The sequence below is a fragment of the Anarrhichthys ocellatus genome, unplaced genomic scaffold, assembly GCF_004355925.1.
Source record: "Anarrhichthys ocellatus isolate YVR2014 unplaced genomic scaffold, GSC_Weel_1.0 scaffold2, whole genome shotgun sequence".
In the NCBI taxonomy this organism is placed as follows: Eukaryota; Metazoa; Chordata; class Actinopteri; order Perciformes; family Anarhichadidae; genus Anarrhichthys; species Anarrhichthys ocellatus.
Window position 1 is genome coordinate 17,035,513 of NW_022280032.1, and position 20,589 is coordinate 17,056,101.

At 42.7% G+C, this 20,589-nt stretch overlaps 2 protein-coding genes across 13 annotated transcripts in view; both read left to right on the plus strand.

Moving 5' to 3' along the window:
- The window catches only part of hipk2 (homeodomain interacting protein kinase 2), a 69,705-nt gene extending 58,887 nt beyond the window's left edge, over window positions 1-10,818 (plus strand). Inside the window, exons 10-15 of one of the 3 annotated variants that reach the window (XM_031870464.1) lie at window positions 1,090-1,220; window positions 2,185-2,367; window positions 2,516-2,839; window positions 3,701-3,945; window positions 4,076-4,236; window positions 4,551-10,818. In XM_031870464.1, coding sequence (XP_031726324.1) covers window positions 1,090-1,220; window positions 2,185-2,367; window positions 2,516-2,839; window positions 3,701-3,945; window positions 4,076-4,236; window positions 4,551-5,006 — 1,500 coding nt within the window. In that variant the 3' untranslated portion in view covers window positions 5,007-10,818. The remainder of the gene's footprint in view (window positions 1-1,089; window positions 1,221-2,184; window positions 2,368-2,515; window positions 2,840-3,700; window positions 3,946-4,075; window positions 4,237-4,550) is intronic. The other 2 variants (XM_031870483.1, XM_031870473.1) reach the window with 2 other exon arrangements.
- A 1,526-nt stretch (window positions 10,819-12,344) lies between these two features.
- Window positions 12,345-20,589, plus strand: part of LOC116391755 (UPF0606 protein KIAA1549-like) — a 30,694-nt gene continuing 22,449 nt past the window's right edge. For 6 of the 10 annotated variants that reach the window (XM_031862636.1, XM_031862716.1, XM_031862681.1 and 3 more), the window contains exon 1: window positions 12,784-13,830. In XM_031862636.1, the coding sequence (XP_031718496.1) occupies window positions 13,665-13,830 (166 nt within the window). In that variant the 5' untranslated portion in view covers window positions 12,784-13,664. The other 4 variants (XM_031862645.1, XM_031862662.1, XM_031862654.1 and 1 more) reach the window with 4 other exon arrangements.

Consider the following 20,589-nt stretch of genomic DNA (forward strand, 5'->3'; position numbering starts at 1 on the left):
TCAACCACAGGCTTGTTGGTTTGGACTTTGCAACCTGCCTCAGACAAAAACAATTCCACTTCCACAAGCCTGCAGCCAGAATACAGAGCAGAACAGCTACTTTGTGTCAGAATATAATGGAAACAGACAGCGCACAGCAAATATGTGAATACAAAGATAAAGGTTAAGATAAAGTTAAAAGATGAAGGTAAAAATAAAGTTACCGTAGCAAATACACAGATTATCTGCTTTGCATTTTGTATGGTGCCTCTCTCTCTCTCTCGCTCTGCCTGTTTGTCTGTGTGTCTTTCTCTTCCTCTATTTAAACGTGTGTGTGCTGCAGCACATACTGATGCTGTTGTAAATAGATGTGCAAATGGTATTAAAGGAACAATTCATTAGCCCTGACATTAAAGTGCTAATCAATAGAACTGCATTAAACTATTAGGGTTACACACGCAGTAACACACAAACACGTTCAGGCATGCACGTACGCTCATCTTGGCACGTCTTGGGGCACATAATGCTGGATACTCCTCCTGTTCTGCATCAGAAATACAAAGTAGCCTCTTTCACAGCAGCTTGAATAGGCCTACGAATTTAATTAGAACATAGGTTGATTTGACTCAAGTCAAACACATAATCACACACACACACACACACACACACTCACTCATACGAAAGCAGACAAAGAAAGGAGCTGCTGTACATCTTTATTAATTCCTGGTCTTATCTCCTTTGTCGATGGATGTCTCCTTGAAGCTGGCGAAGTTCACTTTACATGCCCAGTAGCTGGTTTAGACCAGCTGTTATGCACTTTAGAAAAGATACTGTAATTTATCACCCTCAAAACTAATCAATGAGCTCAATGAGTTCCCTTTGTCCCTTCATTTATTATGCCTAAATGAAAAGACTCAATCATGGGTGACTTTGCAGTCCCTGAAAGACTTCAGAAAACAAATTAATAAAATTCATTGCTAGGTTGTTTTGTTACACAGCAGTTGACTGTTTTCCCTGTATCTCCTCTCTCTGTCCTTTCAACACTTCTGGTCTCCCCCCCCCCCCCCCTCACTCTCTGTTTATCCCCCACTCTGTGTTCTCCTCCCTCAGCAGGCCTGGCCCAGCGGCACCCAGCAGATCCTGCTGCCTCCAGCCTGGCAGCAGCTCACCCACACCTCAGTCCAGCATGCCACTGTCATCCCCGACTCCATGAGCAGCACACAGCCTCTTGCCAACTGGAGGTGAACAACACTGCTTTCTTTCTTGTAACTGCTCCCAGCCAGTCTTAACTGCTGATGTCTGAATATTGTGGCCCACTATTGTGGCCTACAGTTTTCGAATCTATCACTCTTCTCCCAAGGATTTAGCTGGATAAATAAATCTAACTGGTTGACATGTGTCACTTTAAAGCTTCAAGAACAAAGCACTTTTATGAAATCAAGTTTATACACATAACATTCGGGGCAAGACTGTAGGTCAGGGCAGACAAATTGATTTCAAAGGCCAGCAGTGGTTTTATGGCTTTTATAGGTCAAAACGTGCTATAGGAAGATGGTGTAGCAGAAGACTGATTGACCGAGGAGCCTGCATCTCCCTGACAGCTTGTCCTTTATTGTCAATGAATCACAGTCACCCACGTGAACACCGGTGCTTTTATAAGAGCAGATTTACCTCAGGGAGATGGGATATATGTATATGTAGAGATATCAGGTCTAGTATAGCCTGTCACGGCGATGACTCGATAAATGGATGGATAGATGGCAGAAGCCCATCTGCAGGGAGATAAGGAGGATGGAGGTATATAATGTGTATGCGGAGGACTGCTGGGGCCATGTATGCACAAATTCATTCGGAGCTGTCCATCTGTGACCAGACGCTCACCTCCCCGTCCCTCCCCTCCCTTACTGTCCAGTGGCAGCTCTGTTGTCCTCAGAGAGACGATTGGGAAAGTGTCGCACTTCCTCTGCAGAGCTATCGCTCCACAGCTGCTGGTGTCAGCTCCTCTGCCCTCCCTCTTCGCTCTCTCCTCTCACTTGTTCCCTCTCCTGCTTTGGTTCTCTTTTGAAAAGTTATCTGCTGCCACCCGCTGGCTTCTGTGGGAAATACTTCCCCCTGTCTTACATTGGGTTTGATTATCCTGATATATCAATGTATTTTTCAGCGTGTCTTATTGTTGTGGTCACGTGAAACTGTGTTATGTTACAGGAATTCCCATCCACATGGCAGCCATTACAATCCCATCATGCAGCAACCAGCCTTGTTGGCTGGCCACGTCACGCTCCCATCTAACCAGACGCTCAATGTGGGAGTGGCACATGTTATGAGGCAGTCCTCGACCAATAACAACTCCACTTCCAAAAAGAACAAACAGCACCAGATGTCTGCCAGGTACTGATTCTAGACTTATTGTAAATCATCCTAATGGCCGCTAACGATAATCACAAAAAGGTCATGATGTCTCACAGATTTTGATCTACAGTGTCTGTGTATTTTTCCCCAGTGTGACCCTCAACTCTCTTCTCTGTCTTTCAATAAGGAACATGTCCGCCTACGAGGTGTCGTCCTCTCAGGCGGTGCTATCCCCGCAGCGCTCCAAGCGGGTGAAGGAGAACACACCTCCACGTTGCGCCGTGCTACAGAACGGCTCGTCCTCCAACTGCCCGCCCCCGCAGGGCTGTGGGGGTGGCGGGTGGGGGGCTAGCGAAGCAGAGCAGGCTTCCAGCACCACCCGCGACCACCAGCACCAGCACCACGTCCCCAGACAGACCATCATCATCCCCGACACGCCCAGCCCTGCAGTCAGCATCATCACCATCAGCAGTGACACGGATGAGGAAGATGACCACAAACAAAAAAAGAGGTCAGTTCTGGGTTTTAAGGGATTCATGTGGTTCTGTGTCGCTCAGTTGATACAAGCTCAGAAGTTTGTTTGTCATTGCTCATCCTCATAGAGTGAATTGCCACTGAGGTAAAAGGTCTGCAGGCTTGTCATCGCTATATGAACCTTCACAACAAACAGAGACAGAGAAAAAAGAGACCTCTTTTGAAACATGTCATGCGTCTGCTTTGACTGAGCAGGATAGAGACATGTTTTCACCTATACCAGTAAAACTAAGAAGCCAACTTTCTGCCATCTTAAGTATGTTCCTGTGATCACATATTTTGATTTTAAACATTTGAATGAAAAACAGGATTTTAAATGACTTATCTCTGTGTTTTCTAGTATCAGATTACTATCAAAGTAACTTGATCTGAAGTCAGAGAATGCTAATGGGGCCATGCGAGGCCAGTGGTAATTACTGTGGCAGTGGTACTTTGTGACCATGGATCGAATCAATTTTAGAAGAAAACAGAAACAGAAAGAAAAGATGTGCCAAAGACAAGTCCTGTATGATGTGCTATTGAAACACAAACTAAGCAATCACAGTAGTAGAAAAAGAAAAAAGAAAGCCAAGCAGCTAGCAATTGTAACAATGGATTTATATCCTGCTAAAATAACTCAAAAGTGTTTTGACGTACATCGTAAGGTTCAGTACTTGGCAGCAGCATATAGTCTACAATTAAAGAGAGCACGTAGAATCTGATAATGAAAAATGCAGTGAAAACATTTAAGCATTAAACCAGCATATACTGTATCATAGCATAATATTGATTGCCTTGAGTTTTGTTTAGTCGCAGAAGTTGTTCTCTAAGTAACTTTCCTCCCTTTTGTTTCCTCCAGTTCCTCTTCAAAGCAGCGGAAGAATGTCATCAGTTGCGTGACGGTCCACGATTCACCCGCCTCCGACTGTTCCAGCAACAACAGCCCCTACACTGTGGAGTCCAGGCACCCCAACAACAACAGCTACGACACGAAGACCACCATCCTGGACAACTACAACAATGGGAACCCCCGCACCATCATCATTCCACCTCTCAAAACCCAGAGCAGTGAGGTCCCAAATGAGTGTGAGCGCCTGATGCCAGGTAAGAGACTGTGACAGATTCCTCCCAAAACCTAAAACACAGCCTCATGCATTAGCTAGTAACTATTCCGTTGTTATGTATTGGACTTACTGCTTCCCAAATAGCCAAACTTGTATCCTCTCCTGTGCAGAAGCAATGAACCATCAGAATGCAGTTTACAAGTTCAAATCCTCCAATGGAGTGGTGTCTGGCAATAATCACCTACACGGGGGCGTTATTGGAGGCGGGTCCTACCGACAGCAGCGCTCTGTGCTACACTCCCTCCAGCAGCAGCCTCTCAATCTCAGCCAGGTATGGCGAGCTTGTGAATAAGTGTGTATGACATGTTTAGAGGAATAGTGTATATTGTATATAGTATGTACAGCATAAGCTTATTTTGGGGGATAAGCTTTTTCAGGTTCTGTTTGATGAGAAGATCGATACCACCCTCATTGTTCGTTTGGTAAACACTGGCCAGTTGCCTGGCTATGTCCGAATAAGATCATTTCCTAAAATGTCAAACTATGATAATAATAAATTGGCAAACTTACCCAATATATTTGTGAAAGTGTTTCATATTTGAGGCTTAAACTGACATTCAGCCGTCTTATCATCTCCTCATCCAGGCCCAGCAGCATATGGTAGCTGAGCGAAATGGTCATCGGCGCCAGCAGGCCTACATCACCCCCACCATCGCCACTCAGGCCCCGTACTCTTTCCATCACAACAGCCCCTCTCACACGGGCAATATCCACCCGCACCTGGCTGCCACACACCTACCCAGCCAGCCCCACCTCTACGCCTACACAACCCCTGCTGCTCTGGGCTCCACCGGCACCGTGGCCCACCTGGTGGCAACGCAGGGCTCAGCGCGCCACGCAGTCCAGCACGGAAGCTACCCACCAAGCATCATCCACCAGGTCCCGGTCAGCATGGGCGTGTTGCCCTCGCCCACCTTGCACCACAGCCAGTACCAGGCCCAGTTTGCCCACCAGGCCTACATCAGCGCTTCGCCCGCCTCCGCTGTCTACACTGGATACCCTCTGAGCCCCACCAAGGTCAACCAGTACCCTTACCTCTAGAGAGGACACTGACTGACACTGGCGAGCCTGACCCAGTGCTGCTGCTTCCCCCCCCCCCCCCCGAAACCCTCTCGCCCTGAGCCCCGTCGGCATCCTAAACATCCTCTCCTCGACCTCAGACATAAACAGAGACAGAGGAACATGCAATCCTCATGAAACTGTCACGTATAACTTGAAGATATAACGACAGAGAGAAAAGAAGAAGAAAAAAGAATTCACAGCCTCTCTAGAAGGGAAAGATGGGGTTGAATTTCAGAGGGGTACAGTTCAAGATGTTTTCTTTCAATTTTTTTCCTCCTGAAAGGGCCAGTTTTTTGCGTTTATTTGTCTATTCTTCGCTTTACTTTGTGAGGAAAGTAACGTCTCATTAGTTTTACAGGGAAGTTTGAAACAGGCCTTTTGGAACAGTGGAGGCTTTCTGTTTTTTTGTTTTTTTCATTTCCCCCTCTTAAATTTGGGAAGAGACTGTTGAACAGGGGTTACTGACTGGAAGTTTGGAATCCCAAGACATTTGGGAGAAGGTGAAATACGGAAACCTGCTGCTCTTCAAAGAAAAAAAAATATTGATGGCCTTGAACTGTCTTAATATTTCCAAATCATTCATGGTGTGGGGAGAAAAGAGAGGCAACTCCCCCCCCACTCCACCTTCTCCATCCGAGGAGGCTTCTGGAAATATAACTAACAGAAGACAACAAACTTTTTAGTGTATTTATAGATATTCTGTTCCTTTATGTTTCACTTTTATGACGATACTTCAGTTTTAGCTAGGTGTCTTAGTTGGGCCCCGTTCTTAGAATGTAGCAGTCTGCACCTGTTTGTTTTAAGAAGAAAACCTTTTTTTTTCCCGATACCAATAGATTTATTTGTTCCTCTTTTTTCAATGTGATTGCACAAAGTGGTTATAATAACATAGGCATGTACAACGTGATTGTCTGTGTGTGCTACTGTCAGCCATGCGTGTGTAGTCCACCTCCTTAAAACTCTCTTCAGTCTTTAGGTTTTGACCATTGTTCCCTCGTAGTGCCTTACAGATATAACGACACAGTTTACTTGGCTTGGATCCTGAAAGCCAACAAGAGACTATAGCGATACGTAGAGAGACATGTTTCCCTGGTTTGACATCCTAGTCGGGGCAGTTGTAGCTCTCTTCCAGGTGTAGGCTCAGCCCTTGCTGTTTCTTGTCCTTAATGACAGCGTACTATAGATGATGAAGATTAATGTCAGAGTTGACATCACGCTGAGCTATTTTATTATGTGTGCATGAGATAACTTGCCTGGGGTACTTACCAAAGTCATAGATAAATTCTTGTTACATTTTGCTCTGGATATTAATGTAAATATGAAAATGTACAGTATAGCTGTAGCCGTAAACCACTATCACAGTGGCACCCAAATTGTGGCTTTAGTTTGGAATATGTTTGTTTTGTTCTTTTATAATCACACAAGGGAATTCATGCATCGCGACAACGGAGCAGAGATATTAGCTCGGTTTTCATGTACAGAGAGTGAGTTACAGTACAATGTTTGGTCGTTTTTTAAAGGTTTAAAGCTAGTCCGAGAGAAGGGCCTGATGGAAAGTTATTGTTGCCATGAGGGTGGATCTGTGAGGCTCGGGATAGCCAGGCTGCAGAGGAGAGGGAGAGTATCGAGGGTTGTTCGAGAGAGATACTGTGTAGGCACGAGGGAAGGGGCTGTTTGAAGGCGTAGGGTCAGTTTAGGTAGGGACTGTGGAGGGCAGGGTGAAACTCTCTATCTTAAATGGGACTAAAATGGTAGCAAGTTGGCACTGAGCATGTTGATAGTGACACTGAGCCCGGGTGGTTGGTAGCAGGCCGAAGGGGGCACTACCTTACCGGAATGCACACTTATAAATTCTGACATGAATCCTTTTGTTGTTGTCGATTGTTGCTAATGTTGTTTGTTCCTCCGGCAAAGATAATTGCGAGTTATTTGTTTGCGCTTGAGGTTTGGGTAGCATCTCAACAGAACAGAAGGGAAAGGCCACAGCATACACCTGGAAGGGCACCTTGCGGACGATTTTGTTGCCATTGTCCATTTGTCTTCGAGCCGGGTACACCACAGACATCGCCACGCCAGCCGAACGGGATACCTGAACACTTGGAGAACCAATAGGGCTGTCACTTTGTGTGTTTGCTGCTTGATTTAACAGACATCTTTTTTTTCTTTCTTGTAGCCAATGATACAAATAATCTCCTCTGTTTATTTGTCCTCTTGAACGTAGGCACATCAGTACTGCTGGTGGTTTAGTGAAAGCCTTCCCCTCTCCTTCATGGTTTGCCATAGTACTAGCATTTGAAGTGATTTTTTTTTTTTTAACTTAACATTATCTTGAATTTTTTGACATGGCTGTAGTACATCTTGTGTTTATTTTTTAGAGATTGTTGCAATAATTCTTGTGGATGTGTCTTTTTATGATATGTCAGGCTCATTTCTATTTTGTAACCTGGAGGTTGATGTACAGTAATGTTTAGTATTCCGTGGAGGTGGGTGCACCTGTGTAAAGTGTTGCAACACTGCTGGTGATAGTAAGTGTTGAGTTGATGATAACCCAATGGGGCCCTTAAAGATAGATGCTTTGGCTTGAGGGGGCAACAGCCAGGTTCGAAATACAACCATCTCTTAAAAAAAAAAAAAAGAATCACCTGACGGGCCCCAGAGTGGTTTGTCATCCTGGTACTTCCCCCCCTTCAACTCTCCACTCCCCGTCAGCTCCAGCATGCAGGCCTGAGGTCCAGGTAGTTAAAGATGTGATTACATAGTACTGGTTACATCATTCTTCTCTGTTCTGTTGTTGTCTTTTCATTTTATTTTATTTACTTAATTTCCTCTAGGTCATTGGGGCCTAAGCACACACTGCATAAGGGAGATATTTATCCACTGAAATCTGCTCCTCTGTTATGAGACAGACTACTGAAACATTCCACTGTTTTAGGGGAATCTGGCGTTACCCATGCTACACTGCTGTCCTGTCCCGTCTCCTGTCAGCATGGGGATAGCGTTGTCACACTTGGTCTTTCTTTTCACTTCTCCCACCAAAGAATTCAACGGACCGATCGTGTACAGCACAGTACGAGCAATCCTCCACAGCTTTGCTAGAGCAGCAGACAGGCAATAACTTTTGGTCTCATCTTTAAAGGCTTTATGAGTAGTTTTGAGGACATGTTGTTTTATCCCCCCCAAGCAAATGCATGTTCACAAGGACGATTTAACGTATTTAAAGCATACAGCACAGTAATCAATTTGTTTAGAATCTGGATGTTCAACTTTGAGAAGAGCTGCAGTCTGTTTGAAAGCTTGTTTGGTTTCATTCTCATTACTCCTCACACCTGTCTAGGTTGGATGATCAATAATTATCAAACCTCTCTCCAAATTGATAAGCCAGTTGTTGTTGTTTTTTTTTTATGTTGTTGATGTTGTAGCTTTATTGGTGTCGTATGAAAATTAATTTGTAAACTAAAAAGTTTGTTTTAAATTAGCGTGCCATGGAATAGAATGACCTGTAAAAATGAATTAATCAAAAATGTACCAACTATACCTTTAAAACCACGGTCACCCTCACAAAATGAATGTAATGTGTGACCTGCGACGTCTGATATGGCTTTAGATCTTTCTCAGTGGGTGACCATTCATTTAATTTCTACACCGTAAGTGGCCATGCATGATGCAATAATTATAGATCTGATATCCAGCAAAATCCCATGTAAGAGAAGTAATGTAAAACTACTACTATCCTCATGATTAGGGGATGTCAAATAATTGCTATTTTCTCAAATGAAAGATCCAATTAAGAGAGGCCCTGTATGCGCAACATTGCGGGAAATGACTTGATGTGTATCATACCTTTGTCTATTACTCTGTTTCACATAACCAATGTTTTGTGTTTTATAAAAAAAGGGGGAATCAGAAATGTGAGCATTAACGTAGATCGAGTGACCTTACAATTACCAAAATGTGCTTAAGTAGAGTGTAAAAATGTTTTGTGTTGTTGAGGTGAGCCTTCCCAGCTAGCGACTTTCCTGTTAGAGCACTGCCTTCCAAATAGCCAACAAAACCTCCAAAGGTTCATGGTGACATTTAAAAACTAAATAAGGCAGTGTCTCTCTCTCTGTGAAGCCTGGCGTTCTTCTATAAAATACACTCAAACTTCCAGCTTTGCTCATGGTGTTATCGTGATTCCTCCTCCTCCTGGAGCTGTGGAAACACTGGGAAACATTCCTGAGAGCGTTAGGGGTGCACAGTGCCACACTAGTCTTCAGACAAACTCCTCCAAGGTGACTTGGAGAGCAGACAACCCGCAACATTGACCCGCACGAGCTTCAGTGTAAACCGTTAGGCAAAGTCGCAGCTGCCTCCCAAAGTACATGAGTCAGGAAGAGGCGTTAGGTGGATTAATCATGAGCTGATGTACTCTCTGTCACCAGGTAATTCCTAATCTAGCCACACGAGCATTCTTAAAGCCCTTTCGGATGAGAGTATAGGTTGTTTTATTTTGTACTTTTCGTTGAGGAGATCGGCTCCTTTTGCTGGCTATTCCTTGGGGGAATTCAGGGTGAGGTGGTCAAGGTTTGATGCCATCACTGATAGAGGGTGTCAGGGGATCAAAATGAATGAAATTAAGAACCAAAACTGATTGAAATACGATTGTTTTCCTGCTATCTTAATTTGTTCTAATTTATGTAAAACCAGGCAAGGATATGGATACATTTGTACCACTTTAAATCCCCCAAATTGCTGTGTTGTAAGATCTTTGGTCCTACTTTACATAACTGAAAAATGTAGGTTTTCCCATCTTACTTTCAGAGAGATTTCTAGCAAAAGATTGTTATTTCTGTGGTGTTAATAAACGGAATCTAGAAGTGGTAGACCAAAGCTACATTCGAAGCCAGATTTTCCTGTTTACACTACAAAAATATTCTTCTAAAGCTAGAGGTCATGTCACAGTCACAATTCCTTTTGGGTACATTCTCAAAATTGTAAATTGCTGCACAACTTCTGCACAGCAATACTCATGCAAGTGATTTATCAGATTATTTGCATTTTCTAAAGACCTAAGAGTGCATCAAACCCTGACCCCCTTTTATTTCCATTGCTGTTTGGTTTCTCAATGGTGTAAAATCTCATTCTTTGTCGATAAAACTAATGTGTGCTGCAGTATTTCCTAGTATACTTCTCTGTTAATTGTCTTTTCTTATTTACTTTTGTTTATTGGGGTGTGACGTCTCATTATTTCAATCTTCTGATCTGTAGCGTTCTATGTATACCCTGTTCCTTAGCCTAATATTATTAAGTATGTTATGAGAATGGATATTTTACTGGCTTTATAGAATGTTTAAATAAATATAATATTGACAATAAGAAGAAGGATTAATTAAACCTCCTAAGAAGTTGAGTACTTGCTACTAAGCGCTTGTGTTACCATTATGATGTTGTGTGCTTCTCTTAATCATTTTCGTTGTAGAAAAATGGAGTGAATTTATATTAGGCTTCGAAAAAACTAATGATAGCATTGTAAATTTTACAGGAGGATTTTAACAGACAAACAGCTTCGTCAAATAGAAGAATATAGTTATTTTAATTGTCCTCTTTACTAACTGTAGGGTGAGAAGGGGCTCGCGTTGTGGTGAACTATGTTATAGCTTGTTATTCACTGTTACTTTTGATCATTTTTTCGGTCTCCGAGGTGAATCGAGTTATTAATGAGAATTTGTATGCTCACATATGCATATTGTATATGTGTAGAAATGTAATCACACTTTGTCTTGGATTTACATTAAACTGTTAAGTCACGGCACCGGTCTCCTGTTTTCTACTCTGGTGTTTGCGTGTGTGTGTGTGTGTGTGTGTGTGTGTGTGTGTGTGTGTGTGACAGTGCTTGAGGTTTGTTCTGAGTGCCTGAGCAACTCTTTCAATACATCAGAAAGGAAATAAAAATATACAATAATGCAGACATACTACACATTATAACTCCAAAAGTCTATGCACACAGGTGTTTCCCCTTATTTTACTCATACACCATGTTGAAGTGGCCTCAAGCAAGAGATTGAATCCGATAGTGGAAGAATGTTCTGTTCACGGGCATAAGTCAAAATACAAATACCACTATTTAATAAATACTATGTAAAAATACTAAATTATTGAAAGTCATGCTACATTTTTGTATCAAATACCAAAGGCGCTGATGACAGAGACACAAGGCCACCGTGAGTGTTATGTATTATATTTTGGGATCGTTAATAGAAATGCATTAATTATTAAGTATCATTTTATTCTAATAGTTAGTCGAGGTAGAGCTCCTTTTATTTATTTTACAGTTGGGTTGTTACAATATTTTGCATAAAATTATCATACTGTATCTTTTTTTAATGTAAAATCTTAATCTGGAAATTAATTGTAACTGTCAAATGTATGTCGTGGGGTAAAAAGTACAATGAAATATTTGCCTCTTCTGTAGAAGAGTAGAAATAAAGTAGCTTAACCTGGTAATAATCAAATAAAGTAGAAGTTCTTCCAAACTGAACACAGTGGTTGAGTTGGTTACATTCCACCATAGGCTGGCAGCGCCATGTTTTGAAAAGAGACATCAACATTTTAGGATTGTATTTTGCATTGGGCACACAGTACCGGCTAAATGCTCAGATTTAAATGGATCACATCATTGAAAGCCAAAATGATTTAACATCGGAAACGTTAGTCTTACTAGTCTACCACCAGGTGGTGGTGTGCACCAAACTGTTGACGTCCATTAAACTGGCACTGACGTGATTGGGCTGTGCTGAACATCTCCATTTATTTTCAACCAGAAAACCTTGCTAAACACGCATTTGCACGTTTGCATCATATACTTAATCCGTGCAGGCTCTTTGGGATTTGGGGCCTTTACCTCCTGACTGAAAGCATGCAGACGAAGTGTGCATCATTGTTGTGTCTCGTCAGAAACGTTCTTAAATAGACTTAGACATGCTGATGGTATTGTAAATGAATAGGACCCAATAACCACTCGGCTGCACCAAAAATGAATCATTGCAGAATAGTGCCACTTTGATGACTCATGTTATGATTTCTTGCAGCATGACTAGTCTATGGGTAAACTCTATTCAGCCAATAAAAAGGCTGGCATTAATATGCCCATGAAAAGTGCATCATCGCATGAGGCAACGTTGCCGTGGAAGCCGCAGACGCCAGTCGACGAGGACCAACCTAGTTTTAAAAGCCCACTTTGACATAAATGAGCCGCAGCCAATGAGAGCCGGTTCGATAAATTATAAACTAATCAGATCAGCCAGGAGGCGGGACTAACCCAATCCTCGGGATGGGAGAAGATAACTGTTACCGAAAGAGTGTCAGATGGAAGCCAGCTACGAGCTCGCGCACAGTACGTTTACACTGAAATAACTTCAGACGCACGCAGGTGGTCACATGAAGGTTTAATGACGAAGCCTCAGAGCGAGTTTCATTTCATCCAAGGATATCCCTCGTAACCCAGACAAAGGAATTGACAGAGTTGGAGCTCCTTCTTTTTTTTTTTTTTTTTGGTAAGTCTGAATGCGTAGCAGTGAGCGTGCAGACAGGAATGGCTGGAGGAGGAAAGGGGGAAAATATCCTGTTATCTGTGCACTCAAGGCTAGCTGTGGGAAACACGAGCAAAGTATGTGAGCTAACCCGTATGTAGCATTATATTAGCATATAACCTGCTTCATCTGTCGAGCCTCACCAGCCACATGACCGTGAAACTTGCAAGTAAGGAGCCGGGATGTAGGACGAGAGGCTGTGTGTGTGTGTCATGATGAGAGAGAAGGGAAGCTAGCCGTGCAGCCTGTGCAGCTTCTCTTATTCACCACGTCTATATGTGTAATAAGAGTTAGTTCGGTTGTTTAGTTTGTCGACTGGGATAATAATACTTCATTCTGTGTTTATTCGACTAATATTATTAACGTTAATGACTGGCCATGTGCTTTAAATGTGTCGGGTTTCTTTCACAATGTAAAAACAAACCCCCAAAATGTGTGATTTATTTAACTATAGTTTTTTTGTTTTGTTTTTATGCCATTCTACTTCTGTGGAAATATGCATACTCTGTTAAGAGTATTGAGTGAGAACGTAGTAACATAGGATCAATATTATTTTTTTTTAACCCATAACAAACATATTTCATTTTAGCATCCAAATTAAACGTACCATTCAATCAATTGTTTAAGAAAGGTTCAGTGCATATATTAGGCAACATGCAGATAATAATATAATAAAAATATCAATGACTATTTTCCTCTCCATCATTCATTTTCAATTCCAGAAGCATGACCTTCCTTGTGACCCATTTGTCCCAGTTATTACAGGCGTTACTGGTATTCATCAATGTGTGCATAGAGAGTGCAACCATACATAGAGTGTGTGATTGTGGGTTACCTCAGTGGTTGTTACCAGTTAATGGCTGATTAATGAAGTGGTGCTCAAGCAGTCAGAGAAAATGTTGTTTTGAGCGTCACACTGTTGCTCTTTTGTTTTCAGCAGTCGTTCTTCTCTGCTGAGCACGTGTTATGGAAGGAGGGGCCTTAAACTGAAGGAGACCAAACCGGGCAGGCCTGAAATACCCCAAACCTCGATTGTCTCTTCGGGAATGAATCTTCTCTTCCTAATTGGATGAAATGCCTTGACCACACCCCCCGCCGCACCATGGCAGGTTTAGTCTCCTCTGTGGGTTTGGTGGTGATGCTCGAGGCTCTCATGCACGCCCGTGGCCGGCGTGCGGTGTTTCTGGGGATGACGGTGTTGGTGACAGTGATCGCAGCTGACTCACCTGTTGCAGGTAAGAGAACACCTTTTTCGCTGACTCGCACAACACGATCCGCTAATTTGTACCTCGCGTTGCATAACTGTCACAGCATCTTGTACAGCATTCAGTTAGCTTTGAAGCATTGACGAGTAATAGACACCGAGTTCATTTCAAGTTGCGCTTGTAAGGTGGTTAGTGCTTTATTTACCCTAGGTAGGTTGCTTATTTTCAGCAATAATTGACATGTTTACACACGTCCACATCAAGGAGACGCTTGGAACAACCGCAGTCTTGTTTGTGGGCATCTGAGCAGCTGCACTGGTGGTGTGATTACGTGCCTTGCTCAAGGCCAACGTAATCAGCGACCTTCCAGTCGTAAGATTGCTGTCTTAAACCTTCAGGCCACTGTTACCAACTCCTCTGCCTAAAGCTTGTCATCCCCTTAATACAAATACATCATAGATGACATATAACCTGCAGTTTACCTCAGCATGAACTCACTCATGTCTTGATTTTCATGTAAACAAAGTCAGGGCTGCTGCGTCCTCTTGGATAGCTGATGTTCATAATAAAGACGCTTTGATTCTGGATTGTCATAAGAGGTGAAGTGGCTCGATCCCTGCAGTATGCAGTGTGTAGCGTTAAAGCACTTTGCAGTAATTAGGGAAAGAGAAAGGGTCTAAATCCATCCGCTTGATGGGTGTTTTCCTCAGGCTTACTGTTATACATAGTGACATCATTCCCCCCCCCCGCCCCCCCCCCCCCCCCCCCCCCCCCCCCCCCACACACACACACATTGTCCCGTGAAAGGAACACGTTTTAAGAGCAACCAAAAACTCATGATATCACATGTAATAGGATTATGTAGTAAATACCAGGAAGAAAGCTTTGTGCAGGAAATCTTAACAGCCACATCTTTTTTTAAGTTGACAACCATCGATGTGGGCTACCAACTGTCTGCAGTTGAGCGCTGATCCATTTGTCAGGCCCCCAAATAATCACCAAATATCACCAGTCGTACAGCTTTCCTCTTACAGAATCAGAAAAGCATAAGTTATAGTTTCTAGGTCAAATAGACAACATACGTATAATTGCTCCTCCAATTCTGACATCATAGTAATTTTCCTCTTCCATACTTCTCTTGATCATCTGCTCAGTTTCTGTGAAAATAAAAAAAAACAGTTCCACATCTATACGCTGGATCTAAGATGAAAGATCTCTACAAACATATAGGATATGATTAGAAACTTTATATGAGATCCCATAAAGTGCCAGCAGTTTATCTGCAGTAGTCTCTCTGTCTCTGTCTCTCTCTCTCCCTCTCTCTCTCTCCCTCTTTCTCTCTCTCCCTCTCCCTCTGTCTCTGTCTCTCTCCCTCTCTCTCTCTCTCCCTCTCTCTCTCCCTCTCTCTCTCTGCACTGCAGTGGTTGGCAAGTTCAACACAGCAAGCTGCAGGCCGGCCAAGTCCTGGCTAATTACCAGAGCAGTCCGCTGCCATGTGAAACTTGATCTGTGTGGGATGACAATATGACCATTCATTATTCATTAGAGCTGGAAGCCATGTTGCAGATCAATAGGTAGAACAACCAATCAGAAGTCAAACAGTGGGCGCTTCTGCTCTCACCGGGCCCACAGCTTCACCAGAAAGATCTTTTTGGAAAGCCACTCGGTGGCTGACCCCGCCTCTCTGTTCTCTGGCCTCTCGCGGCGTTATTTGGCAGTGTGGTAGTCAATGAAAGCAGACGGGCACATTTTACAAACAGCTTCTCAGCGTTGTTCCTCCACATGATAGTCAGTGTTTATAATTATCTTTTTGAGTAGTTATACGTTATTACACACTCAGCTATTCTGAGGATGGCTGTAGTCTCATTCACCTTCATCATACTGGTAGATTGTGAATGGACCATAGTTTGGGGGGGGTGAATATACATCTGGTAGTGATTTTGTGTACTCTTTCTCGTGTTTTACTAAGGCAATTTTCCACTGAAGTTTAAGCATCCTACAAGTGTCCAAACCTAGCATGAATTGTGTGGACAACAATCTTATTTAATCAAGTACTTTAACAACTTACCAGTGTTTTTTTTGTGCCATACATAAATACTAGTTATTTCTAAGTTTGATGTCATTACTTGTTAACTGCTTGAACCATGATATTTGGATTTATACTTGATCATGATTAGACAAGTGGAAATAACGAATCGTTGTGTTTAGGATATATGTTATTGTTTTATATTGATTTGCTTTACATTTTTGACCCATCGCATAACATATTAAGGTTAATAAGGTTAAGGCCAGATGTTGTCGGTACACAGTAAACTCTTTTTATTCTGATTAGATTATCCTGACTGTGCCTACAGTTGCTAACGTCACTGTCGGTGTCGGGAGCAGCGTTGAGGTCGTTCTGTGCCGAGCGCAAATCTCTGCGCTGTGATGATCTGCAGCTGATTATTGATATATTTATCAGAGCAGATGGTGCGGTTCAGCACGGCCTCTCTCTTCAGCTACTCCAGGCTGAATCATTTTGTTTTTGGACAGCAACTCCTTAGAAACCGAACATTAATAAGTGATTCGCTTACCCCTGCACAGATATTTCTCTTCTCTGCTCGCATACATAAGAGAGCTTAACCTGACTCGGTAGACATGTGTTTGTTCTCCCAGGAGCTAAAGCCTGAGCGTGGCCTGTGCTGTAGAGGAGGGTGCTGAGTGACATGCTCCTCTGGGCCTCTCTGGTTACAAGTCTTTGCCTTCCTGTCTTTCGAAGAAAATCAGGACTGCAGAAAGTGACGGCGTGTACCCAAATATTGCATGTACGTCTGCTTTCCCTGTGTTGTTAGCAGTGCAGGGCTTTTGGTCACAGCATCATAGCCATGGATTCTGGGGGAACTTCGGTGAGTCTTGTTGCGGAGCTTAAAATGAACTTCAGTCCTTTAAGACTCACTGACATTGTTACAGAAAGTCAGCTTTCCTTGTAGCTAACTGTACCTTTAACTCATTTTCTCCCTCTGTCTCTCGCTCAGTTGTACTCTTGTACTACTCCCCTCCCCCTTAACCTGCTCCCCCTTTTTTCACTCTCCCCTTTCTCTTATCTTAGAAAGCATTCCCTCAGGAAAACAAAATGAATATTTGATGAAGTGCAGGCATGACCTCGATCCGTTCTCTGTCCACGTGCTCATTTTTGGCCAAATCGGACCACTAAATTAATTTACTGTAGATGTTGGCAACTTTTTCCAACTACAAAACTGTATGTTGTGCTTTGGACATGAAGCAAGCTTTCAAACTTAGATTATATTTACAGCATTGACTTCATTACTTCAATCTGTTCTTTAATCTTGTACTGTTTGATGTAGGATGAATTCAACAAGTAAGTGCACGGGAAAGCAACTAGAGTTGATTTATAATAAATGCACCCTTTATAAAGTTTACTCCTGCTTCAGCTTTCTCAGAGAGCTCGATCTAATTGACCTCCGCTGATAAAAACAATGGAATCTTTCCCATCTTAAAAGCTTCCCCGATAAACCAAACGTCAACACGGCCATATCTTGATTGTTCGACTGCACTCAGCCTTACGCAGCGCCTGCCAACTGAAAAGAGCCAGTCACGCAAGGGGCTTAGCTGAAAACAGAACCATGTGTGGGGTTCTAGTTAGCTCGCATTAATACCAAAAAGACCCTTTCTTCTCTCTCTCCTCTTTTTTTTTTTTTCAAATCACACAACCATTAAATAACTTTTTTTTTCTGGAAAACATAGGAAATTAGGGCTCTGTAATTGTTATCTCAAGTTTCTCGACACACAGGAATGAATGTGTGTGTGTGTGTGTGTGTGTGTGTGTGTGTGTGTGTGTGTGTGTGTGCTCGTTTGCATTATTCTGTGTGGCGAGTGCACGTGCGCCGCAAACACGAGCGCACGTCTGTGTTTCACAGCTGCTTGGCTCGTTCCTTTTTATTCGCCTGCTATAGAAACCTTATTCTGATAGTTACGGCCCCAACAATCAGTACGGAACCACTCCGTTTAACCTTGTGTCTTTATGGTGTGTTCCTCTATTCATGTGCAGTTTGTTTGTACTGAGATTCATACAGCATGCCTCTCGCTTTGAAGCATTCAAATAATATCATACTCATGTATTCACCAGGCTTCACCCAGCCACTTGCGTTAAGGAGAGACAGAAACGCATTTGTCGTTTTTCAAGTTCTGCAAATGCCGTGAACATCACAGAAAAGTAAAGTCGCAGAGTGAAGTCGCCCTTAAATGCACAAAGCAGAACTCTTGTGCGGTGTTCACCATTTTCACTTTATAACTATGTTTAAAACTATATGAAAGATGTATTGAAAAAGTTCTGGGAACATAATTCTCAAATCTTGCGTAAAACTTGAATACATAAAAATCCAAACAGTGATATTCATGTTCATGCAAGTCCCAAAACACTATGAATGTGATACAAACAAGAAGGAGCTGCACTGCAATGAAGGCAAAGCATTTCTTGCCTGAGATGTAACTAAACATATTTTAGGCTACACAATATAATCCCTCTACTGCGACTGACCTTTCAGACACAAAGCTAACATTCTGGAAAGGTTAAATTCATTAAGAAAAATTCAAATCAAGCACGGAAACTTGCCACTGATGGCAACACTGCACAAATAGAACAAATATGTATATTTTGTAAGTAAGCAGGTTTATTCAGACCCACTGTGCCTCTGCAGAGCCATTCTTTACAGTCACACACATGACAGGTTACTGGAGAGATCCAATATATGATCTCATAAGATCGAGCCAATATCCATCCAGCGTAAGTGGGTTAGTGCTTTTTCAGATGCATGACGTTGTGTCTGCCTTCAACACAGTCTCTCTACCGCCGCTATACCCTGTTCTACAAAAAGACTTTGAACATCAGATCAGCCAACAGCAGTCATAATCCCTCTCCTGTTAGAATCCTTTTTACATGATTGCTGGAAGGAATCCAAGCCTGCAACCCAAATGTATAACGGAAGCAGAGTAAACCCAACAAGCTACAAGAAGGACAGCATCTGCTTAAATATGGAAACGTTGTTATAGATGGAAATGTGTTAATACGTTTACAGAAGAGAATACTCTACCAGCTTGTAGAAAACAGCAAAGGTAAAAACAATATGTAATGCTTCCACTTAGTTGTGACTGATAACTCTAATAACACAATAAGACAACCATAAGATAATAATAAATAAGATAATTGTTAAGATAACCACCTGTTTATAATCCACTTACAGGCGAAGGTCCAGAGTAAAAGGACGAGAGACTTGTAGGATTCTGAACGTGTCCATTTGGCCCAATGCAAATTGAGTTCAGTGCACGTACAAGGCAGCTATTCATCTGACCAAGTCGAGCCTAAAAGACACATCCTGGTGTGATGAATGGAAATGGAATCTCATTAGCCTGAGATGTGTCATGTAATGAATAAATGAGAAGTCACTGCATTAATTCTTCAGTGTTGTCAGAGCTATGAGACTGGGCCATATTCTTTCATTCATGTGTTTCACAGGGTATTATAACTTCTCTGTGAGGAGACAGCATCATATTTGTTATCTAAGCTGCTTTTATGAGTCTTTATAAACCACATAGATTGTTTTTTTTTGTATTCAAATATTCCAGAAAGAGAAGAGGTGACTGACTGGGAGAGTGAGATTAGAAGGCGAGAAGAAGAACTGTGACATCAGCGCTCTGATATTTAAAGGTATCCCTCTGCAGGGCTCTCTCTGCTCCGTCTCACAGACAATGAGCGGCCAGCCGGGTGTGACGCACTCGTGTTTCGGGGGACAGGTGGCAGCGCCGCCTCGTCCTGAAGGCCTTTGTCAATTTCTGCTCACTGTAACCTCAGCCCCTCGTCTGTGCCTGGCTGCTGTCTGTCATTGCCTGAGAGTAGCCTTCGAGTTAGAAGACCGTGCCTGCTTAATTATTAAGATTAAACAAGTACTGTATGAAATATGGACGTAGTCAGTCGGAGGTTTCTGAAGGGCCCGTTTTGAAGTTTAGAGTGGGTGGCTCCAGCCGTCAGAGAGACCCACCTGTCACTCAAAGCGGCCATATGCCCGGCTTTGAGCCTTGGTATCGTTTAAAGTTGTATAAGAATTCAACTCCCATTCAGTTGTCATGAACGTAAACGTGCTTATTTCTGCTGTAAAGTTGGGCTTTTTAACATGGGGGACTATATTTTCTGTCTGTATTTCTCGTCCTAACTACCACCATCATTTTCACATTAGTCATGGTCAGTCCAATTATCAGTGTTATAACCCTGCCAATAATAGACTCTGTCTTAATTAGCTAGATGTCTCGTCCTGCGTTCATGCATGTTGAATTGTCCTACATGTGACTATAAATGAGTTAGTTTGTAACTGTAGGGGTGTGCTGAGATGAGGTGACATTTTGGGGTCATGCCCCACAGTGTGACCTCAAACATGCACACGTTCTTCAGACAAACATGGCCTCCTGCAGAGCTTGTCCGCACAAGTCTGTTCTTTTATACATCCGCAGCACTTAACATGTTTACTTACAGACAAATGGAAAGTGCAGAGTTCTACATATAACAGAGAACCACACTCACAATGACCTCTCATTTCACTTATTCTTATGATTCCAGTTTAAACAGTATTCTTCTCACAATCAGCTGTAGAAGACCTGACCGAGCACAGCACACCAAATGTTGTGGCTTCTGCTTTCCATGCTCCTGGGCGTTGGGTCTGCTCAGAGTGAGCAAAGAGTTGGTCTGTGCTCTTGTGTGTGTGTGTGTGTGTGTGTGTGTGTGTGTGTGTGTGTGTGTGT